A 27,316-nucleotide genomic window follows, 5' to 3' on the forward strand; every position below is an offset into this window, starting at 1 on the left:
AGTTAGAATTATGGGCATGAGCCAGCCAGGCACAGTGGCTCACACCTGTAATTCCAGCACTTTGGGAGGCCGAGGCAGGCGGATCATGAGGTTGGCAGATCGAGACCATCCTGGCTAACACAGTGAAACCCCGTCTCTCCTAAAAATACAAAAATTAGCTGGGCGTGATGTTGGGCACCTGTAGTCCCAGCTACTTGGGAGGCTGAGGCAGGAGAATGGCTTGAACCCAGGAGGCAGAGGTTGCGGTAAGCGAAGATGGTGTTACTGTACTCTAGCCTGGTGACAGAGTGAGACTTGGTCTCACAAAAAAAAAGAAAAAAAAGGTCATTTACCGCTAAAGCATAAAGTCTGCCTCTACTCACTTTCTCTGTATAATAATATATGAGTACCTTGCAAATATTCATATAGTTTACAGTAATTGTAAAATATGGAGTAATTTCTTAGAGTATAAGACTATATTTATACTAATGTATCTTAAAATTTCTCATTTAATAGCAAAAGTACAAGAATCTGCCAATATGTTAAATACACAGAGAAATATATAAATCCTGAAAGAATAAAGTAATAATTAAAATACATTTTAAAAACTATCAACAAATACTATATTGATAACAAATTTGGGGTTTTAACTGGTGATATATAAATAGAAAATAAGTAATTTGTCAGATATATATGATCTGCAGAAAGATCTAATAATCCTAATAAACTTTAAAATGAAATAATATGATATGATAATATGAGCCAACATTTGGTTTGCTTTTAGCAAAAATAAGAGCAATTCTTGTATCTAGTTTTATGTTTGTAAATGTATCTAAAACCACATCACACTCAACATTTAAGTTATATTGCTCAATTTGGAGAGAGTTTTTATTTTAATTATTGAATCCCCACTTGTACTTTTATAAAGTAAACACTTTGAACTGTTCATAAGAAAAATGGTTTACTATGTATGGTTATTTGAAATCTGGAATGATTTTAGTTATTTTTATTGAAATATAAACAGATCATAGCTATGTGGGTCAAATCATAGTAGTATGAGTCACAATATAGAGTTAAGTTGCATCAGTTATTAACATAATATTAGAACATTTTGGTTACTTGTGAGAATTCCAAATAGAGGAAAACACTATATTCGAAAGATTGTCTGTGTTGACAAACTTCTTTGACGTTATGCCATTGTAAACATCACATTATTAGCAAACAATGTTCACAAAAAGTGAAATTAATACTGTGCTCTCTTGCAATTTTGTCGTGTGAGGTAAAGAACAAACATCAAAAGTAGGGTAGGTTTTTGCCCTGTCACTAATTGCAGGTACCTTGCTAAGTTGCATGTTAAGTAAAAACTTAGAGTGGGCTGGGCACAGTGGCTGAAGCCTGTAATCCCAGCACTTTGGGAGGTCAAGGAGGGTGGATTATCTGAGGTCAGGTGTTCGAGTTCAGCCTGACCAACATGGTAAATGAAACCTTGTTTCTGCTAAAAATATAAAAATTAGCTGGGCATGGTGGCGTGCACCTGTAGTCCCAGCTGCTCAGGAGGCTGAGACAGGAGAATTGCTTGAACCTGGGAGGCTGAGGTTGCAGTGAGCCGTGATCATACCACTGTACTTCCAGCCTGGGCAACAGTGCGAGACTCCTTCTCAAAATAAATAAATAAATAAAAATAAAAACTTAGAATGGTTAAATCCATAAGCATTTTCTCCCATGAACTGGGCAGGCGGCAGAATGTGGACATTTGAAGCAGCCTGCCCAGATGGCACTGCTACTTCTCCAGAAGCACATGGATCCTCCATGGATTATTGCTAAGTCAATGCAATCAATCTGTCAGTTGGTATCTGCCAGATCAGGCTAATAGAATTTCTAAGCATTCCATCAACACAAGACCGAGAGTGGGGTGATAATGCGGGATATAAAGCAGGATTAAACTGACTCTGGAGGTTCCTGAAACTAGAAGGAAGAGGACTGTTGGTCACTGATCTGTTCAAACCACCTCTCTCCCACTCCTGCCTTATTGAATCAGTAAGGAGAAGGAGAACCATGAGACAGACCTGATTCAATGACAAGAATAAACATACACTACATCAGTGATACTGTCAATTCTATCCTTCCTTGCCAAGAAGAAAGAGAATCTGGAATTTTTAAAAAGGATTTGGACAAAATATAAAATGGTCTTCACAACAGAATGATAGGCTATTTCCTCATGGAATTAGAATAACTGACCTCAGCGATGGTCACTGGAATAGAAGAAGCTGTAAGGAGAAGGACGTCTACCCTCTGGTGCTTAAAAAAAACTCCTGCTCAAAATCTAATAATTTCTTGCCCCACCATCACCATGATACACACCAGGAGTGAGAGCCTCTACTTCCCTTTTTTCTCCCCTTTTTTCTTTCCCTATTGTGAAAAGGCCCTTTTTTACATTCCATTGTAAACCTGCTCTATGTGTATTTTCATTGATTCTACAGCCCGTAGCAGAGAAGAGAGTTTATTGGCTTTGAACCTCTAGGACTGGCTGTACCCCTTATCCCCTTTAAGGGGCAGGATACTTCTGGGATATCACTTGTAACAAACTGGCTGCCCATCCATCTGCCCATCTCTGGAGGTGTCTAACAATATTTGTATGATTTTTATATTTTATGAATTTCACTACTAGTGACAACTTATTTAGCAGCAAAAGTGCTAAACTAGACAAAAGACTAACTACCAAAAATGAAAGTACATTTTTCTGCAAAAACAATTAAAGTGTTAAATATGAATAAGGGTTTACGTTTTGCTCTGTGTGTAGAGTGCATAAACTGAGTAAGAATTTCCATAACAAATCTTTTGTTACCCTCAATCTGTATGAGAATGGACTGTAGAGCTATTCTGTTAATTACACCCTAAAATGTTGAGTATTGCCTCTTAACAAGTTTGCATTTTCATAAGGTATTTTTGATAATTGGATGATTTTACATATGCAAAACACATCTGGACACTCCTTGGCATTTAGTAAGTGCTCAAAAATGTTACTTCTTTTCCTCTTTTATCAGGAAATTATTTCTGCCCTCAGTTCCAACTCTAAAAATGAGTCTCTTAGAATCGTAGGAAATATTCAATGACCATTAGCCATTATTCTTTTTGTTTCTCTATTCTGTATTTTCTTATGAAATAACTTTAAATTTTCATAATAAAGAACAGGAAATGAAAAGGGCATTTCTAAAACCAATTCTACACACTTAAAGGAAAGTAGAGAGATAAGACAATATAGTCAATTCAAACATACCAAAACATTTAACTCAGAAATATCTCCCTAATTCTTTTTATTTTTTCAGAATTAGCCAGATGGTTCAATGCTTCTCTGTGGGATCTGCGAATTAAAATGAATGTCTGTCATGTAGTACCCCCTAAATAAATGTATGCTGACTGATAGATAATTGCTTTTCTTCATCAGATCACACTTCATATATACACATAGTTAGATTTTTCTTTGCTGTTAGCTGTGAAAGGTCCTACTGGTCTGCTAATAATTGAGCAAGTAGTTTTAGTGCTGCACGTATGCATTGAAATGAACCAAGTGTAATTTTAGGCCTTTCTCTTTGAACATCAAAGGGCACAGCACTGTCAACATGCCCGCATCAAGCCAGCAGCTAATTTACTATTTAATAATACATTTGTGTGTCAGACCTCTCTTTGCCCAGGGCTGTTACAGTTCAACTAGTTCCTCTGCTGTTAAAAAATTGATCATCTTTCTTTCACTGATATTTGGAAAAGGAACAGTAAAATTTATCTCTGTCGATTCAAAGGTCTATTCACTTTAACCTTGACCTCTTTATTTCAGAAGTGTAAGAGGGCTTAAACACATGCAGAAGCTGTAAGGTAAAAGAAACCTTAAAATTAGTGATTTAGGAAATAGCTCAAGGTAGAAGATGGTTTCTATACAAGAAACCTGCGCTGGAGTAGTATCTATACAAACTGGGTCACAAAGCCTGACTTTTTAAAAGTGGTGTTGAACCAAATACATAAGAATCTCTTGAAATGAATCAGAATCCTGGGTAGGAGGAGGTTGGAGCTGGACAAAGAGGAAAGACAACTGGAATTTTGCATTGGGAACAATCTTCAGATGATTCTGATTCAAACTAAAGTTTGAGAACCATGTTGCTCTAAATGTTTTAGCAGTTAGTACAAAAGGAAAGACATGTTTTATTCCATGATTCATGAGGTAGAAGTGAATTAATTCCTCAGAGAAGGACAAGAATTCCTATGTGCTAAGGCCAGAGAGAATTTTTATCTGGGTGCTTTGGTGGTAATATAATGCTCATTAATATTTATCTTTTCAGGGAAAGTTTATTGTAATGATTGGAACTCATAGTTACTGGTTTTGATGTCTAGAACAGGTAAGCCATGCCATAGAAGTCCTTCATCCACATTGTAGAAGCGGGGATTGAGGAAAAAATATAGCAAATATGCAATATTTGGTACAGAGATTCTCTCTGTGCTACTTACATGTTAGATAACTGAATAAAGCCCATTACTTTAGCACCTTGTTTGCATTGTTGCTTTCTGTTTCACCTACTCTCTGTTTTTCTACAAGCCCATTCTTTTCATCGGGAGATGAAAGCACTCATTTGAGAGAGTAGGGAATTCAAGTGAGGTTAGTCTGTGTTTTCCTCAATCTTTGGGAACTGGCAGTCCTGTTGACCTTCCTAGCCTCCTGTTCCTCCAGTGATCCTTCTTCCCTACTCAGTTTTTTTTGCCTCATGAGCTACAGTGGATAGAGCTCCTTTTCCATTTCATCATCAACCCCCTGCCTGAAAGGCAACTCTTAAATTTAGTCACAATTCATATCATTGTCATCTAGGAAGTCCAAATCAAGAAATTCCTTCCTGTCTATAATACCTGTCTCTGCCACTACAGTTTTTCTAATCAGGCACCTGAATAGATGTTTGTCATCCTACTTATGACTTACAGTCTTTCTGGTTCTTCCCAGTTCTCTGCATGTATCATCCTTGGCTGATTTTAAATGCTTTCTCCAGCTAAACCCTGTGATAACTTGCATCTTGAATTCCTTGCCCCTTTTTATTGTTTTCAATTGTGGGATATGAGAAACAGTACTGTAGCTAATTGGCATCACTGATTAACTGTTTGGACTGTAAGGTGGATCTCATCACTGCCTTCATGTTCCAGCAGCTCTTTACCTTTACTGCTGTCATAGAACTCAGCCCACCAGTGTGTCCTTGTTATGTGCATGGCTGTCACCCTCAGTGTTATGCGCTCCCACCCTCCCTGAACAGTCCCCAGATACTGTCTTTGTATCTTCTGCTACATCTGGCACATAGTAGGTCCTGAATAAGTGTATCTTAATTGCATCTTATTGAGACATTTGGCCATGATGTACTTATTTTCTACAAAAATGTCTAAATATTTTTGTAATTGAATAGTTAGGCTTATAATTTATCACTGTGACTTATTTGTAGTGTTTTAGGCACCCGGGGTAAAGGACATAGATTATTTAATTTAAGAAAACACTAAGTTTGGTGAAGGAAAAAATTCAAGGGTCTTTTATTTTCTGAAGACATATATGTAAGTTCCTTATGATTATAATTTCATGTTTGTTTAACTTAAAATAGTATTAGATTTAGTTTGGCTGGGTCCAGTGGCTCATGCCTATAATCTCAGAAATTTGGGAGGTTGAGACAGAAGGGTGACTTGAGACCAGGAGTCTGAGACCAGCCTGGGCAACATAGTGAGACCCCGTCTCTACATAAATACATACCTTAAAAATATAGATTTAGTTTACAGAGTTGGAGGCTTATGGTGCCTGAATACAATGTATGACATTTTCCAATCTACAAAATATTAACACTTCAAACAAAAATTTAAATAATATATGCTTATTATAGGAAATTGGAAATGTGTAAAGGGGAAAAGGCATCAAAATCTCACCACCAGGAGATAGTCCGTCTACACATTTTGATGGATTTGCCTTATTTTTCTGTGATTATTTTTAATAGATGAGATTCTACGTGAATATACTTCCGTATTTTGCTGTTTTCACTTCATCCTGCATGTTCCTGACCTCTTTCCCAGTTTGATTCCATAGAGATTCAGAGTTATAAATAATGTGCATAAGACTACATATATTTGCATAATCACATTTTTGTGACCAAGCTATAAAATGTTGCTTTTATATAGAGTGAAAGTTCTTGCAAAGTTTTACTTACAAGTGAAGCTTTGAAGCCATTACAGCTTAAAATAAAACACTGTCTTAATTCCCTTTTGAGAGTCAATGCCAAGAGCAGTGTTTTTCAGGAAGTAAATGCCATGACCTGCCCTTTTTTCACACTCAGGCTCTTAAGCCTCCTGAGAAGAATTTTAAATAAACTGTCACCTTTTTCCCTCCTGTTTGTTTTAATGAGGTGTTAGATGGACACAGCTTGGAATTTTTGAGACAATAAATGATGGAAGAAAAGACTAGTTTGTATCATTGTTTGGATCAAAAGCTCCCAAGTCATATGTAGTCATTTTTCTGATGTAGTATTCTCCAGCCTTGAGGCCACCTGGGAACTCAAGGTGGCAGTGAGGTAGAAAGGAGTGCAGCTAAATCTCAGGAGAGCGATGGTGGTGGGGTGTATTCAGCAAAAACTAAGACACACTCCACCTTTCCTTTACATCCTGCTCCAGAGACTTTTTTTTTTTTAATCTCTTTAATCCTTTGGAATGTTTGAATGCTTTCTTATGAGCATTACCTATTATATTTATTAAAGAGATTAAAATTTAATCATATGTACTTAACACTGAATTATATACTTTAAAAGGATAAAGTGTTATGGTATGTGAATTATATCTGAGTAAAAATAAATAAGGGAAAAAAGAGGCGGAAAGCCATATGAACCCATTCATTCGTGTAAATAAACACTAAGTGTCTAAAAAATATTCATAAGCCTGCTTTGGTAGTTGCAAGAGTGAAACACACATAGATTATTCTTTTGGGAGTTTATAGAAATATGATAGAAATAGAAATATGATGTGTATTTAAGTAATTCTAATACCAGAAAAAACGTGGTATGTGTTACTAAGAGAGGTACAGATAAAACTCTGGGGAAAAATAGAAGGAAAGAGTAATAATTCTAGCAGCAAATGCCTTCCTAAAGAAGGAATTTAGAAGAGACGTGTTCGAGTGTTGATTGATATTTGTGAATTAACGTATATTGATTGGGTATGTTGGTAGATTTGGTGGTGATGAGGCAGGGGAGCACCCATCTGATTGCTCACACTTCTTGGTGAGTATTAGGCAAGATTTCACCTGAGGCTGCATAGATTGGGATAGTGGAAAGAAGGGAGATGCTAGGAAAGCATCCTTTGGAGAGTTGGAAAGTGTGCATCTTTGGAAATTTCAAGTGAGGATAATTTGTGTTTTTCTTGAGACCCTTTCAGCTGCTAGATGTAAATGCAGAGTGGAAGAATAACTGGATGTAGGAGGAGTTGGAATTTATGACCTAAGTATAGTAAAGGGTTAACAGGCTAGGGAATTTGAGAATGATGAAAAGAAAATGATGGTAGCAATGGTTTGGGGAAGTAATTTTCAAAGCAACATCAGCATCACCTGAAAACTTGTTGGAAAGGCAAAATTCTTGGTCCTAGACCTACTGAATCAGAAATTCTGGGGACAGGGCCTAATAGTCTTGTGTTTTTAAACAGGTCTTTCAGGAGATTCTGTAATACACCAATATCTGAGACCCACTGGTTTGGGAAATATAAAGTATTTACCTAGTAAGTACTGTTGTGGGTAAGGGGCAGGAATGAGTGATGATGGGTAACAAAAAAGAAGCAGTGTCTGGAATAAAGTCTACATGACAGTGACATATTGTGTCAGTGGGGAATTCAAGTAAGTGAGCCTTGAGAGTAGGCTGTGCTGGCCAGAAAGGAAGATACTTAAAGGATTTTGGTGGTAGGACAGTTAAAAGAGACTCAGATGTTGTGTGGGTGGTCCATGTTGATGCCACTTTCACCAAGAATCATGATACAGGGGTACGAGTGGAGAAGAAACCTGTGAGGCCAGTACTGAAATCGCTATTGAATAAACAGGGACCAGAAATTGGACAGACAACTAAGTAAAAATTAGAGGATAGTACAGTCATTTCTTGCCCCTCTTTTCTTCCTCTCCCACTCCTCAGGCCCAGAGGTATCTAAAATATGAGAGAAAACAGCCTAGCCTCTGGATCTAAGCTGTAAGAAGGTTATACCTCATGTCTAGGCTTAGTTCACAGGGCACAGAAAGAGTGTGGGAGGGCTGAGATGAGAGGATGATTGGGTCAAATTAGTGGATGTTACCACGTTAGTGTGGAGGTAAATGGCCAGGTATAAATAGGTCATCTGAAAGCCTTAGACTCCTTCTTGTTGCTGAAATAAGCAGAGAATTGAGACATGATGAGGCGAGGTGAAAAGCATTGTCTGACAAGATTAGAATCAGCACTTTTTTAGTAAACTGAAAAAGACAGTCATGGGGAAATGATGTATACCTACCTTAAACATTTTATTTCTAGTTGTACAATAATTCATCATATCCACTGAGCTTCCAGATTTTTTTTCTTACATAAACCACACCCATATTGTCATCTATGAATTCCAGGCCTTCAAGTAGAACCAAAACTAAAAGATACAAATGAAGAAGCCCAAGGGCAGAATCTTTCTAGACTTTTACTTCTGTCTTATCCCTAATTTTTTATGGTTGTGTTACCCACACAACGTTGAAAATAACTCAACCTTTACTGGCTTTTTCCAAAGTTGTTTTTTAATGCAACAACTCTCTTTTAGTATTTTATGTTTTGTTGCTTTACGTAATATTTGATTGAATTATATAATTACAATGACAGGCATAAACAGGTTTGGGAACAATCACATGTAACTTGTTATACATACAATTCAAAAAATAGGAAATGTGAGCCTATGCGAAGTCCCATATGTTCAATGTCCAGTGGGGCATGTATTTTATAGAAAGAATTAATAGGTCAGTATGGCAAATTGGTGAATACAAGTTCAGATTAGAGAGCTTACTTCATTGTTCTCCACGATGCTTAAAGGAAAGTCAGTGATGTGGCTGAGCTAGGTGAGACAAGTAATTGGTCTTTCCTGAGGTCCTCAGAGGTATGAAGCCAGAGTGAGGGAACTCACTTCTGAGGCAGAGGGTAGGTCACGTTGACAACATTGGCATATGTAGAAATCCCTTATAGGTTCCTTTGGCGCATTTTCTTCTTTGTTCTTCCAAAAAGACTAATAAAATTATTTAAATTATAAAAATTATTTTATAATATATTAAATGTGATTAATAAGTAAACTTTCTGCAGGTTTCTATGATTTTTGTATCATTGCTTGATTTAATGGTAGTATGATACAATTCACTAGTATGTTAGCTCAAATCACTCCTATGAAACATGTGCCATTGTGATTTCTACTTTTCTGACTTTTAATTTTGGCTTTATGTCTTGCATGTAATAATGTACAAAGAGGATTTCTCAGTGTACCAAATACATGAAAATATGTTTGAAAATTTTAATAATTTAAAAAAATAGTTCTTAAGATGTTTGTATCTTGAGTAAAACATTTTTCTTTTAAAGATATTGATGTATTTTCCATGTGATGATATATTAGGCCGTTCTTTCATTGCTATAAAGAAATACTTAAGACTGAGTAATTTATATAGAAAAGAGATTTACTTGGCTCATGGTTCTTCAAGCTTTACAGGAAGCATGGTGCTGGCGTCTGCCCAGCTTCTGGGAAGGCCTCGGGAATCTTACAATCATGGAAGAAGGCAAAGGGGGAGCAGCCACGTCACATGGCAAAAGCAAGAGCAAGCGAGAGAGAGAGAGAGTGCGGGGTGAAGTGCCACACACTTTTAAATGACTGTATGTTGTGTGAACTCACTATCATGAAGACAGGACCACACCATGAAGGATCCATCCCATGACCCAAACACACCCACCGGGCCTCACATCCAGCATTGGGGATTACAATTCAACATGAGATAGATTTGCATGGGGACAAATATCCAAACTACATCATTCCTCCTCTGGCCCCTTCCAAATCTCATGTCCTTCTCACATTGCAAAATACAATCTTGCCTTCCCAATGATCCCTCAAAGTCTTAACTCATTCCAGCTTAACTCAAAATTTCAAGGTCTCATCTGAGACAAGGAAAATCCCTTCCACCTATGAGCCTGTAAAATAAAAATCAAGGTAGTTACTTCCAAGATACACGGGGGGTATAGACATTGGGTAAACAAATATTCCCATTCCAAAAGGGAGAAATCAACCAAAAGAAAGGAAGAAAGGGGCTACAGGCCCCATGAAAGATTGAAACCGAGCAGGGCTGTAATTAAATCTTAAAGCTTCAAAAATAATCTCCTTTGACTGCATGTTCCACATCTAGGGCACACTGCTGCAAGGGCTGGACTCCCAAGGCCTTGGGCACCTTCACCTTTGTGGCTTTGCAGGGTTCAGTCCCCAAGGCTGCTGTCATGAGTTGAAGTTGGATGCCTATGGCTTTTCCAGGTGCAGGGTACAAGCTGCCAATAGATCTACCATTTTAGGGTCTAGAGGATGGCAGCCCATTTTTCACAGCTCCACTAGGCAATAGAGGACTCTGTCTGAGGGCTCCAATGCCATATTTCCTCTTGGCACTGCCCTAGTAGGGGTTCTCTGTGAGGGCCCTGCCCCAGCAGCAGGCTTCTGTCAGGGCACCCAGGCTTTCTCACACATCCTCCAAAATCTCGGCAGAGGCTGCCAAGCATTCTTCACTTTTGCATTCTGCACACCCACAGCCTTAACACCATGTAGAAGCCACCAAGTGTTATGCACCTTCTGGAGCTGTGGCCTGAGCTATACCTAGGCAGGCCCCTTTGAGTCACAGCTGCAGCTGGAATGGCCAGGATGTGGGGAGCAGTGTCTTGAGGTTGCACAGGGCAGTAGGCTCTGGGCTGGCCTACAAAACCATTCTATACTCCTAGGTCTTTGGACCTGTCATAGGAAGACCTGTTGTGAAGGTCTCTGAAATTCCTTCAAGGCTTTTTTCCCATAGTTTTGGCTATTAGCACTTGGCTTCCTTTTAGTTATGCAAATTTCTCTAGCAAGTGGTTACTCCACAGCATGCTTGAATTCCTCTCCCAAAAAAAGCTTTTTCTTTGTCTGCCACATGGCCAGGCTGCAAATTTTCCAAATTTTTATGCTCTGCCTCCCTTTTAAATATAAGCTCCAACTTTAAGTACTTCCTTTGCTTCCTCGTCTGAGGATAAGCTGTTAAAAGCAGACAGGCCACTTCTTGAATGCTTCATTGCTTAAACGTTTCTTCTGCTAGATACTGTAGTAATCAGTCTCAAGCTCAAGCTTTCACAGACCCATGGGACATGAACAGAAAGCAGCCAAGTTCTTTGCTAAGGCATAATACATGTGACCTTTGCTACAGTTCCTAATAAGTTCCTTATTTCTACCTGAGACCTCGGCAGTCTAGACTTCACTGTCCATATCACTATCAGCATTTTGATCACAACTTAAAAGTTCCAAATTTTCCTTGATCTTCCTGTCTTCTGAGCCCTCCAAATTCTTCCAACCTCTGCCCATTACACAGTTCTAAAGTCACTTCCACATTTTCAGGTATCTTTATAGCAATTCCCCACCCTTGGTATCAACTTTCTATATTAGGCTGTTCTTGCACTGCTCTGAAGAAATACCTGAGACTTGATAATTTATAAAGAAAAGAGGTTCAATTAGCTTACTCTTGTGTAGGCTTTTCAGGAAGAGTGGCGCTGGCATCTGCTCAGCTTCTTTGGAGGCCTTAGGAAGCCTGCATTCCTGGCAGAAGGCAAGGGAGAAGCAGACACATCGCATGGCAAAAGTAGGAGCAAGCAGTAGGAGAGTGGGTGGGGAGAGGTGCCTCACCCTTTTAAATGACCAAATTTCATGAGAACTCACATCATGAAGATAGCACCAAACCTTGAGGGATCCGCCGCCATGATCCAAACATCTCCCACCATGCCCCACCTCCAGCACTGGGGATTACACTTCAACATAAGATTTGGGCAGGGACAAATATCCAAATTATGTCAGATGGAAAATGTGGTGTATTTTTTGAGAATAAATTCAAACTACTGCATAGAGGTTTAGAAGATTGTAAAGATAGTGGTAACCCATTACTTAAATGGTTGGCTGATATCATTATGTCAGTAAACATTGGAATTCGCATGTTTTTAAATATAAGTTCAGTGTATCTTTCCACAAGTCCATGACCTGACTTTTAAAAATTAGGGTTGTAGATTATTCTTATCTAAATATGTCATCCTCTGCCCCATGAAAGAGAATATAGTTGTTGCCTAAATTTTTCTGGAACTAATTAACCTTTAAGTGGATGCCCTTGTGAGAGTTATTGATACGATTTGGCTGTGTCCCCACCCAAATCGCCTCTTGAATTGTAGCTCCTGTAATCCCCACATTTCATGGAAAGGACTCAGTGGGAGGTAATTGAATCATGGGGGCAGATTTTTCCCATGCTGTTCTTGTGACAGGGAGTAAGTCTTATGAGATCTGATGGTTTTGTAAAGGGTAGTTCCCCTGCACACTCTGTCTTACCTGCCATTGTGTAAGACATACCTTTGCTCCTCCTTTGCCTTCCACCATGATTGTGGGGCCTCCCCAGCCTGTGGAACTCTTGAGTCCATTCAACCTCTTTTTATTTATAAATTATCCAGTCTTGTATATGTCTTTATAGCAGCATAGAACAGACTAATACAGTTATCCTTGTTTTTGAGTGTAAAAACAGTCTCCCAATAGGAAAATATAATTCCTTTTAGTTAAAAGAACCTTTTAATGTAATCGCATTTTAAATTCTCTGTAGTCAATATACCTTGGCATATTGTACCAAAAAAAGAAAAAAAAGAAAAAAAGTAACACTAGGAACTAAAAGAGCTAAAGAACATAACTTAGATAATGGAAATCTTTACATACTTTCTCATGTAACTTGGCCTATATCACCATATGAATGTGGCCTATAAGAGTATTGAGTAAGTCAGCAGTTAATTTGTCCTACTTAGACTGGCTCTTGTCAGGAAGAATATGTTCCATATCCCTTTTATTTATGAAATTAATGTCTTTATAGTCCCTTGCCAGAAAAAATTTGTCTTTATTGTGAGCTGATACATTTTATTTTGTCAAACAGTTAAAATTTTCTGAAATGTTTACTATTTTGCCTTGACTGCCAGGAATTTTAGAACTAACTCGTAGTGTTTATACAGCTAAGGTTTTCATATAATTATCTTCATGTTCTACCTCTCTCTTATCAGTCTTTAACTTTTAATTTAGTCTATCAGGTGTTTTTTAGGATAATTATTCTTAATTTCTTCTCAAAAGTTTACGGTAGATAAATTCAATAAATCCAGCAGGCCGGGCGCGATGGCTCAAGCCTGTAATCCCAGCACTTTGGAAGGCCGAGGCGGGCGGATCACAAGGTCAGGAGATCGAGACTATCCTGGCTAACACGGTGAAACCCTGTCTCTACTAAAAATACAAAAAATTAGCCGGGCGTGGTGGCGGGCGTCTGTAGTCCCAGCTACTCGGAGGCTGAGGCGGGAGAATGGCATGAACCCGGGAGGTGGAGCTTGCAGTGAGCCGAGATCGCGCCACTGCACTCCAGCCTGGGTGACACAGCGAGACTCTCTCAAAAAAAATAAAAAATAAAAAATAAAAAAATCCAGCAGGCACTTATTTTACTGTTAATTCTATAATGCAAGTAATAGTGAAAAAGATAGCTTTTTGAGAAATTCCTAGGAAGTGCTTTGTTCAAATAGGAACTTAGTAAATGTATTTTGTTAAGCATATGAAGTACTCATGTTTAGTCTTTTATTGCTAGTTAAAAGTCAGCATTAGGATAGATTGTCATTTCCAAAGCCTATATGTTTTTGTTTTGTGTGAGTCAGATTTAAAATTCAGGACTGGAAGCTGAGTGTCACATAATATCTAAGATACCAATACACATAGAGTTCCGGCCTTGGCTGTCCTTAAATGTCTACAGAGAGTTGCAAACCTTTCAACTTCACTCTGGGGAAGAGATGGTATGTGTGAGATGACCAAAGTTTGCCCAGGGAATCTTTGAAGAAGATGATAGTTTGTCTGATAGATATTATAAAATGACTTTGAAAGGAGAGGGTATGCCTGCTTTGAGTCTAAAAAGGAAAGAAAGCCTTTTTCAGTTGTTCATATTGTTCTTTTATGCATAAGAGGGTTCCCTTATGCCTTTGTGCAACTTTTGAATGAATACAGTCCCTTGAAAATGCAAACTACTGCATAAAGGTTTAGAAGATTGTAAACACAGTGGTAGGTAGCTCATTACTTAAATAGTTGGCTGACATCATTATTTATGAAAACATTGGAATGTACTTTGTAAATGTAAGTTAAATATATCTTTTCATAAGACCATGACCTGACTTTTAAAATTAAGTTTGTGAATAGCTCTGACCTAAATATGTCATGTCCTGCCCTATGAAAGAGAATGTAGTTATTGCCTGATTTTTCTAGAACTGATTACCTTTTAAGTAGATGTCCTTGTCTTTCATTCCTTTCTTCTCATTATAACTGTTGGCTTTTGTTTATTTTACTGCTTATTAGTACGTTTACCATGATAGCCAGGATAATGGTCCCCCTAAGGACATACATACACATCCTAGTTCCCAGAGCCTGTGAATATGTTACATTACATGGCAAAAGGAAATTAAGGTGCAGACTGAATTAAATGTGCTAATCAGTTTACCTTAATTGAAGAGATTATTCTGGATTTTCTGAGTGGAGCCAATCTAGTCACAAGGGAGGCAAAGCAAAGGTCATAGTGAAGTAACATGAGAGGGACTTGACAAATCATTGTTGGCTTTCAAGACTGAGGAAGGGGGCCACCAGCCAGGGAATTAGGGGACCTCTAAAAGCTGCAAAAGACAAGGACATGATTTTTCCCTGGAGCCTCCAGGAAGGAACAGAGCTCTGCTGACACCTGTGATTTTTGACCCCCAGTGAGACACTTGTCAGATTCCTGACCTACAGAGCTGTGAGATACTAAATGTGTTTTGTTTTAAAGTCACTAACCTTGTGGTAATTTGTCGTGGCTGCAACACAAACTAATATATTTACCAGTGTTTTAGAGAAAGGAAGATGAAAATCAAGGCAGTCTGTAAAGGACAAAATTTAGTGTGGGCTGAATTCGCAGCTCTTGCTGAGAGAGAGATGCAAGGCTGTCAGTGAATTTCAGCCCCTCCTCTTAACTGTTTTCCATTAATCCAGATAATCTGCAATTACCTTTTGCCAGTATAATGACTTGAAATAGGCTTCAGAACAATATACCTTTAGTTCAGTTGGCCTCCAGTTCACCCACTTGGCTATCACCGGAGTAATCTCTTCATAGAACAGATTTAGTCCTATTATTTCTCTTTAAACTCCACTTTGTGATTACCCATTGCCTACAATACAAAGTCCAAATGTATAGCATTACATTCAAGTCCCCTCCATAACAGAAGTTTCTGCTGTAGCCTTACTTCATACTTCTCATTTGTATGTGTTCTTTTTTTTATTTTTTAATTTTTTTGAGATGGAGTTTTGCTTTTGTTGCCCAGGCTGGAGTACAATGGCGCGATCTTGGCTCACTGCAACCTCCGCCTCCCAGGTTCAAGCAATTCTCCTGCCTCAGGCTCCTGAGTAGCTGGGAGTATAGGCGCCTGCTACCATGCCCAGCTAATTTTTTTTATTTTTGGTAGAGACGGGGTTTCACCGTGTTGGCCAGGCTGGTTTTGAACTCCCGACCTCAGGTGCTTTGCCCACCTTGGCCTCCCAAAGTGCTGGGATTATAAGTGTGAGCCCCTGTGCTCGGCCCCTCATTTGTATGCATTGTATGTTCAACAAAGGTGAAGTACTTATGTCTGTGAACCCAGCGTACCGTTTTGCACTTTGGTCCTTCAGATATGTCCAAATTCAGTGACCTCTAATGACCTCCACCATTGTCAGACCTGCTGGCAAACCTTTATGACAAGGCACAGCTCAAACATTAATTCCCTGGAAAATCAAGGAATATTCTACAGCAAATAAATTGTTTGCTCTGTTCTTTACGCCTCACTGTTAATTGTACGTGTTGTGATATCAAAATATTGTCTTTCCGTTTCATTCTTTTAAATTAAACTATGAGCTTCTTGAGGGCAGCAACAGGATTCAATAACATATCTGTGGGATCTTAGTAATTCACATAGCTTATACACTAGGTACTTAATAAATAAATATTCAGTGTACAAGTGATTATGTTACCTAACCTGGCCAGAAGACACAGAAGTGCTATTAGAATGCAGGTTTCTGAATTCCAGGTCAGTTTTTGGTTGCATTCTGACTCTTTAACTTAAGTACTGAAAATACTTTGTAGAGCTATGTAACATTTTTCATTTTAAATAAAATTTAGACAACTTATTCTGTTTTATACCACTCTCTGTTCTATCTCTTCATTTAACACTTGTGATTTGATTGTTTTATTTTATTAAAAATGAAAGCATCAAAATAGCTTCTGTTTTAATTTTCCCCTGCCTCTATTTGGAAGAATTATTTTGCACAATGTAACTATTTTTATTCTTAAATTATTGTGACGACTCTGAAACTTAGTAGCATGACACATGTCAAATTATTTTGGCTTTAAATGTTTGAATTTTTTCTCAATGTTTCTATTTTCTGCCTTTTTAGATTTGGTATTCATGTTAGTTTCTTAGTGATTACATGTAAGGTTTGACATTGCCATACAGGTCTTTATGAAAATGTATATGGTAGAACTTGGAAACCATAAAACACTACATAAATGGAATGAATTGTTTTCATAATTTTTATCATCACTTTACACTCTGACTGCAAAACATTCGCAGTTTTCATGATGATGGGAATAATTCCACTGGGAATTTCTCTTTTTGCAACAGCTGTCAGAATTCAGTCTTAAAATGGTTGGCATAATTTTTAGTGTGATCAGTAAAGCAGATCCTTCGTGCTGCATAATTAATTTATAGGTTTGATTTATTAATTTAAAAAAGAAAACACTTTTTTTCAAGATGAATGAGTCCATGTTGGTATTAAAATTTTGCATAAGAGCCATCATCATTACTTTAAAAAATAGTAGACAGAAGCCATTGATTAATCAATGAGACTTAAACATATTAAAAACAGATTTGATTTTTGAAATATTATAAAGGTATTGATAAATATTCAGAAACTGTAGATTTTTAACTAGGGAAATATCCAGGCTGATTTAACATGTTGCTTGGATGGCCACTGTGTGATTTGAGTAAAGCTAACTTGTTTTAGAATGGCTTGAAAAACTGGGCAAAGCCATGGTTCAGAATGTGTCTTTAAGGTTTGAATTCTATCACATTTCATCAGTGGCTCACCAGCAGTACTTTGCTTTCTTTGTTTTCAGGTTAACTTTAAAGTAATCAGCTGGTTTAGCTATTAATGCTTCCACCAGAAAAGAAGTGTCTTGTGAGAAAGCTGTCATCCTTAAATGTGCAAGACATATCTTCCATTGTGCATCAACAAACTGGCATTATCTTTTTAAAGCCAGTCTCCAGTGAGTTCACTTAGCATGAAATGAGTCTACAGAGCCTAATTATACTAGAGACGTTAGCTCACCAGAGTACCCTTTTTCAGGAAACGTAAATGATTCTCATGGACCTCATGTCAGTTTCTCATCTTTTTACACAATGCCAAATACATTCTGACACTATCTTACTCATTGTGTCTTTTTTGAGGAGTTCCTTCACTTGTCCCAGATTTTTACCATTGTATTACATTCTCTTACGGCAGCCTTTTAAGGACATTAATTCACAGTGTATGATGACTTCTGATTCATTCCATGGACTTGGAGTTTATGATAGTTTTAGTGAAACCACCAGCTGCCACTGTCCCTACTTGTGGGATGTGCATCACTTTGGAAGTCTTCAACCTTTTCTACTTGCTCAGGTGCCTCTTCTTGATTATCCAAACTCCAAAATAAATTTATTTGAACATAGTCTTTATATTGTGATCTTTTCAACAGCTTGCATTAATTCCCATGTTAATTTGATGTTATTACCATAGCTATCCATATTATTTTTTTAAGTTGAATACATCATTTTCTATCAGAATAACCCTGTTTCTTTGGGTATCAATAGCAATTGTTTTATTGCTATTTGGGTATCAATAGCAATTGTTTTATTCATTGCTTTGCAGGTACTACAGTGCAACCATTCTGCAGATGTCTGGTGTTGAAGATGATAGACTTGCAATATGGCTGGCTTCAGTTACAGCCTTCACAAATTTCATTTTCACACTTGCGGGAGTCTGGCTCGTTGAGAAAGTGGGCCGCAGAAAGCTTACCTTTGGTAGTTTAGCAGGTAGGTGCCTGGATGAAAAATTCAATTATAAACTTTATTTCCTAATAACTTCAAGTTTAACCTTCAAAAATACAATACTTACACCACTTCTAATATTGATTTCTCAGCCAAACAACAAAATAATTAGAGTCCTTCTAGACCAAAAAAGAAAAAAAAATACCTTTTAACAACTCTTACACTACATGACTAGAAACTAGAATGTGAGTAGAAACAAACTGCAAGAATAATTTTGATCTACCGAGAGTAACATTTTTCTGTTGAGTTCCACTCAAAAGTACAAAAGTGAAAAAAAAATTGTTTTCTGTTCTATCCTTTTTTGAAAAACTGAAACTTTGGATTCAGAAATTCACTTTTTAACATATGATATATTTTTAAATTTGGAATACAATGGAATTAAATTTGGAGCATTTTTTTTTCAAAGATTTTTCAGCAGGAGAGTATTAGAACCATGGAATTTCTTCACAAAGCAGGGACAGACTCTTTCTGTGTTTGAAACAAGCCTAAGTTCCAGGGTAAATTCTGGTTGGTTAAATGTATTTTCTATGATAGGAAATAAAGCAAACCTTTTTTTTTTTTTTTAAATTCCCCAGTATCTTTTCTGTTTAAATTCTGCCCAATTTATTTATTATTTCACTGTAACACAAGGACTGTTTCACTGATAGAATGAGACCCACATCTTTAACGTTGTTTTTACATGGTTGCATGATATAATTTTCTAATTTTTTTCAAATATACAAGTACCTTCCTATGTACAATTAGCTGCACTCTAATAACTCCTTTATAAGTTTATTTGGAGTGAGAATATATTTTTCCATTAAAATATAGTTTCCAGGGCAGTATTAACTAAATTCTGTTTTAATCAAATTATATCTAAAACATTGATCTAATAGAACTATTTCAGGCGCTCATCCCAGATTTGATGAGAAAATACATTCTAAGTTCCAAACTCGGTTATCAGAAATACTTACCCTCTCCTGGTCCTCATTCCAGAAGGAAGAGTAGAATGTTTTCACCTTCTTTTCTTGCCTAAGCAGTGGGAGCCCTTGAATCCAACAATGTGTGCTGAACTGCAGTATCAGTGCTTGAGGGAAAGGTGAGAGATTGTCTGATTAAGGGACAAAGGCGATTGCCTACAGCCAGGATACATACTGAACTAAGACAGTAGGTAAATGAATAAAAGTGAGGGACAAGTAAGGGTTTCAAAACCATGTTTATAAACCTGTTGAAGAAACCAGAGGTATTTAGCCTAGAGAACATACTAAAGACAGAAGCCTACCAGGTATCTTATTTTAGCAGATAGTAGATGTTATGAGGACAGAGATTTTTACTTAATACAAGAAAAATATTCCCAATAATCAGAGCTATCCAGCAATGAAGTGGGATGTCTCGTTAGAATAGTAAACTCTCAACAAAAGGATAGATTACCATCAGGCAGTGAAGTGTTAAAAATAAATTCCCACAGTGGGCTGGAAATTGGATTTGCTGACCCTTGATTTTGAGATGAACGCTAAGAAGAGATAATAGCTGCTTTTAAATATTTTTAATGGATGACACCCTTCTTTTTAAGTAGAACTCCAGTATATTACTACCTCAAGAAGTCTATTTTTTAAATAGAACTTAATTGCTGCTTCAATTTGGGATTTGGCCTTTGAGATCTGGGGAAAACTGACTAAACATTATTTCTAGCAACCTGTGTTCCTTCATTTGGCATTCCAATAAAACACTTTCTTATTAGTTCTCTAGGATTTTTGAGCCCTTATCGATGTAGAACCCCAGACTGTTTGGATTTGAATAGTGTGACTTTGGGCAAGGTTCTCTTTCCTTATGTGTGAATGGGGATTAATTATCATCCCTACTTCACAGAGATGTAATGAGGATTTAACACATTTACAGATGTATAGGATTTCAAATACTACCTGACACAGAGAGTAAAGGGCTCAGAGCATTTTAGCTGTCACAGCATTATTGTTACCAAAGAGTGAGCCTTTGTTGTTTAAACCTTACTGCAAAAGCAGCCTCCATCATCATAGTCTAGGAACCTTCCTGAACTCTTCTGGCCTGTGTCGTGTTCCCCTCTCAGTGTAAGTCTTCTGCCCAAGGATTCCAAGAGCCCATCCCTTACTGTTAAGAAGAAGTATTAAGACAATTCCTTGGGAAGCACCAAGGGATTTCAGGGTCTCCTTCTCATGAGCAACCTATAGGCACTTTTCTTTCCTGCCTCGTTCTCTTTGCAGCTGAAACCCACCAAGGCCTCAGTTCTGTCCACTACAAACACTGTACAGTGATTTCTTCAGCTTGAGAGACACAGTCTATTTGATTTCCTTATTATGTGGCCAATTAAAGTGATACAGTGGATATTACAATGGTTTGAGAGGTAGAAGTCCTGGTTTCTTGTCACAAGCCTCGCCGGTCTCCTCTTTTACTTGTACACACAGTAATTGGTGCCATTCATGTGGTTCTTGAGTTTCAGTGATTAGATAGGTCCTACTATAAGATAATGACCAATGGACCTTTACACCTTCAGAAGAAGATGTACCACTTAACAACCTTGTAACATATTAGTATTACTCCAGTGTGACCCTCACTCACAATAGATTTTTCTTTCACATTCCTATACTGATTGATTCTATGTTAGTTGTATTTTTATTTCCATATGTTTTTGTTTTATTCATTTATATGTAGGTGTATACTTGATATTTTAATGGCACTAAGTATTAACATACTGTTCTATGTTAAATTTCTTAAATTGACTGTAGCCTAGAATTTTTAACCTTTGATTCAATATTGTTCCCTATTTTGTGTTTTTATTATCATTTATTTTATTATATTAGACTAAGAATAGTGAAAAATGTTATATCAAGATGGTTTTTTGTTAGATATTCATTCTTTTAAGATGACTACAAATAAAAACTATGTAAGCCTGGGCAAAGGAGCTCTTTATACAAAGAAATACAAAATATGTAGTCCATGAGTAATTTTAAAAGTAGGACATTTTTGGTGGTCTGACTTTTTGTATTTTTTTTTTTGAGGGGGGGACTGAGTCTCCCTCTGTTGCCCAGACTGGAGTGAAGTGGTGTGATCTCGGCTCACGGCAAGCTCCGCCTTCTGGGTTCACACCATTCTCCTGCCTCAGCCTTCCGGTAGATGGGACTATAGGCGCCTGCCACCACACCCGGCTAATTTTTTGTATTTTTAGTAGAGACAGGGTTTCACCGTGTTAGCCAGGATGGTCTCGATCTCCTGACCTCGTGATCCACCCGCCTCGGCCTCCTAAAGTGTTGAGATTACAGGCGTGAGCCACTGCACCCAGCCATCTTTTTGTAATTTCAAACTTTGTTCAGAGAACTGGACTTTTCTGGTAAATATTACAAATTTAGTGACAACTTCTTGATTCTTTTAATATTGGAATATTTATATTTATGTAGCTTTATTGGTAATGAATCAGAAAGCCAGAAAGGTTCTGTTTTTCCCCCTCATGTTTTGGTAGTGTATATTTCTGAAAACTTCACTCACAGACTGTCTTCATCACAATTGCCAAGGGTACTTATTTTAAAACATGGATTATTGGGCCTTAACCCAGATCTACTAAATTAGAATTTCTGAAAATGAGACTTGAAATATGTGCACTTTAGACAGGTTCCCTAGGTGATACTTACGCACACAAAGTGTGAGAACTACTGCTCTAGTAGAGTCATGGGAAGGGAAATTATTTCGTTTCTCTCAGTATTTACTAATAAGCAAAACACTGTACCTGGTACTGATTATTACATCAGATATTTTTAATAATGCTATTTATTCAGCACTCTTCACTTCCTGTGGAGAATATTTTTATTTTCAAAATTATATCAAAATTTCAAAATCTAACACTGTATTTGGTTAAGAGAGACTCTTCTCTTGAAACATAAAGAACATGCCAAAACTACACGGTACACCAGATAAAATTCTTTCATCCAAAGCCTTCTTGTATTAGACTCAAATCCAGGTTGTAATAATGCATAACTTGACAATAACCAGATTGATTTTAAATACTAACAAATGATTGATAAAACATCTGTAACTTACTAAATATAAGGAAAAAGGTAATTCAAATCATTTTATGCTTTAATAGTGTATATGAGTAGATGATAGGACTAAGTGATTACTTAAAAAATTATTTTATAAATAAAGTCATTTAAGATACCATTTCCTTCTTGTAAGGAGCTTATCATGTCATAGGGGTTTTAGCCCTGTCTTGGCATCATAACCACTTGTGGAACTCTTTAAAACTCAGATATTTTGTACTGATATTCTGGAGACTGATTCAGAGGTTGGGGTACATCCAGGCATTTGCTTCCAACAGGAAGCCAGGATTCAGAACCATCACTATCTGTGATAACAAAAGTAAGAGTGTAATGCTGGCTTTTAAAATATTTTCCTCCAAAATGGGCCAAAATAAAAATAAATTTGGCATAAGAAGAGTTAACTTTTGCCTATTTAGGAATTTTGTATATCCAGAATTGTTTATTTCAGTAGTTTATTTCTCATAATTTTTAGGTTGGTTGGACTTGTTAAGAGATAGATGTAGAGTCATATTATCCATATTGCAGAACTCTCATTTAGGATAGTTATACCATACTAACCTCATGACTTTAATTGGATTGTCTTAACAGTTTTTTTTTGTTTTTTTTCAAAAATAGCCAACATTGCAAAAATGTATAGTATGGTGGTCCATCCATTCAACCAATATTTATTTCAATCTTTATATGCCAGGCACTAGAATTGAACTTTACTGGGTATGTGCTAGGCATATCATCTTAGAGTTTATCATTTTCATGAAGATAGGTTATTTAATGAGTGTTATGAAAGAAGAGACTCATCTTTCCTTCACATCTTAATATATCAATGTTTCCTGATTTTAAAAAAATCTTACCTGTTACATGGCAATAAGATATGGATGTAATTTGGGCAAATAGGGACTCAGAATTTTTGATGGACAGACTAACAGTAAATCTCATGGTTCGGTTGTTTTGTTTGAGGAGAGAGGTATGATCTTCATAACAGACCTATTACATCTCTTTTCTGTTTTTCAATTTGGGGCTTGATAGTCTTTTGAGAAAAGTAATGGCTCAAACTGTTCCTAGTTCTGATTTGAATTTTAAGCCAACAGTAGTTAAACAAACTGTAATTTTAGTTTTATTGCATTATTGGCCGGGTTTTGTGAAATAGACTTCTGACCTTTCTTTAATCCTCCCCATCCTTCAACTTCGTTCTGTTATTTTGAAGGTTTGCTGTGGCGGCTGCTGCTGCTTGTAATAATAATCATAGCATAATAGCTAACATGTCATAGCATTAAAACATCTTTCAAATACATTATAACATTTAAAATTCACTGTAAGTTCGTAAGGTGAGTATTTTCACTAAGCCCTATTTTACAAAAGACAACATTGAATTCTGGAAAGGTTGTGTTGCTTATCCAAGATCACAGAGTCAGTAAACAGCAAAGCTAGCTAAAAACTACAGCCATCTGATCCCAAGGTCACCTCTGCACTCATAATGCCTGGCTTCACACACCTACTATGTCTTAAACAAAAACACCTCAACTATTGTATAGTACCCTGTTGTACTTCCACAGTGCTTCTCAATGTTCTTTTTAAAATCTATTTTGAATAATATTTTTGTTCGTAATTTAAATTCCCTCCAAGCTTAACTAATGAAACCTTAACTATGACTAACCTGCCCTCCTAAATTCCATGTTTTAAACTTATTTTCTCTCATTCAAATAAAGTGTACAAACTAATACAGCCATATTCTCTTTTTTAACTTTTATTTTAATTTCAGGGGTACATGTGCAGGCTCGTTATATAAGTGAACACATATCTCAGAGGTCTGGTGTACAGATTATTTTGTCACCCAGAAAATAAGCACAATACCTAATAAGTTGTTTTTTGATCTTCTCCTTTCTCCAACCCTCTACCCTCAAGTAATCCCCTGGTGTCTGTTGTTCCCTTCATTGTATCCATGTGTTTTTATCATGCAGCTCCCACTTTTAAATAAGAACATGCAGTATTAGGTTTTCTATTTCTGTGTTAGTTTGCCAAGGATCATGGCCTCCAGCTCCATCCATGTTGCTGCAGAGGACATGATCTCATTCTTTTTTACAGCTGCATGGTATTCCATCATATTTTCTTTCTCCATTCTTCCCGTGACCCTTTTTGTTCATCCTCACAATGTCTGTGGCTCAAACAATAGTCAGAAACTTGAAAAATGTCTTATTTACAATTAGGATATCTATCAGGGACACAAAAATTATTCTTTTAAGTAATATGCTTAATCACCATTCCTATATGTTAGCATCAAAACAAATATTTCACTTTCAAATACCAACAAGAAAGAAAAAAGAATACATGTGATATATTATTTCTGGGACCTTAAAATCTTCAAAAAATGCTACTCAATTTTAATAAAACATGCTCTTTCAACTGCTTTAGAAGAAACTCGTTTGTTAAACTAAAAAGGTTTACCAATGTAAGTCTTACGTGATTGAATGTCACTAGAAGAATTTTCTTGGCACCGAAAGGAACACTTGATGGAAATCTATTGTCTTTCATACTTCCTAATATGTTAGGCACTCAATAATGTTGTCACATTAATTGATTTTGAGATCTTCAGGAATCCTAGGTGTGTGTGGTTTCTTTTAAGAAATCATTACCAATTTACTGTTTGGCTAGCAAATGTATTTGCTTTGAATTTCACTCTCATCGTGTCTCACCATGAATGAGCTAGCGAATAGTTCTGATAATTTGTTTATACATTGGGAGCATTGTTTTTTTAAATCCATTGAAGACAGAGCACGGTACTTTTTTTCAGAGGATTTTGTTTATTTCTTTGTTTTTTGGTTTTGTTTTTACCAAACCCAGTCTGCTTTAAAATAATATTGTCAACTCTTCTCTAATATAATTTTTTTTTTTTTTAAGGTACCACCGTAGCACTCATTATTCTTGCCTTGGGATTTGTGCTATCAGCCCAAGTTTCCCCACGCATCACTTTTCAGCCAATAACTCCGTCAGGTCAGAATGCCACTTGCACAAGCTACAGGTGAGATTTCATTATGTTCTTCTTCTCTTACATGACTCGGGTAACTTTTTTGCTTGCTTTTAACTTTTTAAAGTTGTAGAGATGAGTAGGGGCTTGCTAGGCATCCAGGCATATGTAAGAAGGGAAGAAAATGGGAAAGGTGGTAGAGAGGGGCCCCCAGGAAGAGGAACAGCTTGTGCAGATGTGTGAGTGTAAGGATTTAGGAAACAGTGAGTTATTAGACACAATCTTGGTGATGGAAATTAAAATTAAAATCTTGGTGATGGAAATTAAAATTAAAATCTTGGTGATGGAAATTAAAATTAGGGATTGATACTGAATCTAAGCAGGAATACAGAAAAGCTATTTTAGATCATATACTACTCAGTGACCTCTATATTGCAAGCAAAATAAATAACTTTAATCAGTAATTAAACTTTTACAAGATGCACATGCCCTCTGAATATTCTGACAATTTGTACTGATTTGCATGGATATCCTCTTACTCATTTAAACAGAAGAAAAGGTTTGCCTCAGTGCTGAGGCTCTTTCAGAGAATCAGGAAGTAAAAAGTGATGGTGGAAAAACACAAAATGTTATAATGGCTAGCTGCAGGCCTAAGACCTCATTACATCTATCACTATGTGATAATTAGATTTTAAAGAAGACAAACAGCTAGGTGGACTGAGAACACATAAATGAAAGTTTGAGTGATTGGACACATCAATTAATATATTTGGCAGCAGAGCTTCAAAGTTTTAAACTGAATTTTAGCCACCATAAAGTCTAGCAATCCCTTTAAAACATATGGATAGAATAAGACCTAGCCTTAACAAAAATTTATATTCCTTTAGCTTGAAATAGATGGACGCAAGTCTCAAATCAATGAGTAAATGATTTATTAACTCATACAATCCTATATGAAATTAAAACATTATACACTAAACTCCACTTGGTATTCACTTAGAGCATCCAGCTGAGCTGAATTGATGGTGGCTGTTCATTACAACAGTGAGTAAGATATATTGGTTCCAAATTGTGATCTGCGTTCCTTTGGAAAATAGGCACCACAGCACATCTTTTATTTTACTGATAAGTTTATTTATTATTGGCTTACTGACTTCCATAGTCTTTTTATTGTTTTTTTTTTTTATATACTTTTAAGTTCTAGGGTACATGTGCACAATGTGCAGGTTTGTTACGTAGGTATACATGTGCCATGTTGGTGTGCTGCACCCATTAACTCGTCATTTACATTAAGTATATCTCCTAATGCTATCCTTTCCCCTACCCCACAATAGGCCCCAGTGTGTGATGTTCCCCTTCCTGTGTCCAAGTGTTCTCATTGTTCAGTTCCCACCTATGAGTGAGAACATGCAGTGTTTGGTCTTCTGTCCTTAAAACAGTTTGCTCAGAATGATTTCCAGCCCTACAAAGGACATGAACTCATCGTTTTTTATGGCTGCATGGTATTCCATGATGTATATATGTGCCACATTTTCTTAATCCAGTCTATCATTGATGGACATTTAGGTTGGTTCCAAGTCTTGCTATTGTGAATAGTGCTGCAGTAAACATATGTGTGCAGGAGTCTTTATAGCAGCGTGATTTATAATCCTTTGGGTATATACCCAGTAATGGGATGGCTGGGTCCAATGGTATTTCCAGTTCTAGATCCTTGAGGAATCACCACACTGTCTTCCACAATGGTTGTACTAGTTTACAGTCCCACCAACAGTATAAAAGCGTTCCAATTTCTCCACATCCTCTCCAGCACCTGTTGTTTCCTGACATTTTAATGATTGCCATTCTAACTGGTGTGAGATGGTATCTCATTGTGGTTTTGATTTGCATTTCTCTGATGGCCA

At 36.9% G+C, this 27,316-nt stretch overlaps 1 protein-coding gene across 1 annotated transcript in view; it reads left to right on the forward strand.

Moving 5' to 3' along the window:
• Window positions 1–27,316, forward strand: part of SLC2A13 (solute carrier family 2 (facilitated glucose transporter), member 13) — a 426,909-nt gene that overhangs the window by 278,953 nt on the left and 120,640 nt on the right. The window contains exons 7-8 of the mRNA XM_011936118.1: window positions 18,232–18,395; window positions 25,349–25,469. Of these exons, the coding sequence (XP_011791508.1) occupies window positions 18,232–18,395; window positions 25,349–25,469 (285 nt within the window). The remainder of the gene's footprint in view (window positions 1–18,231; window positions 18,396–25,348; window positions 25,470–27,316) is intronic.

Source organism: Colobus angolensis, unplaced genomic scaffold, assembly GCF_000951035.1.
Source record: "Colobus angolensis palliatus isolate OR3802 unplaced genomic scaffold, Cang.pa_1.0 Scaffold150, whole genome shotgun sequence".
Classification (NCBI taxonomy): domain Eukaryota; kingdom Metazoa; phylum Chordata; class Mammalia; order Primates; family Cercopithecidae; genus Colobus; species Colobus angolensis.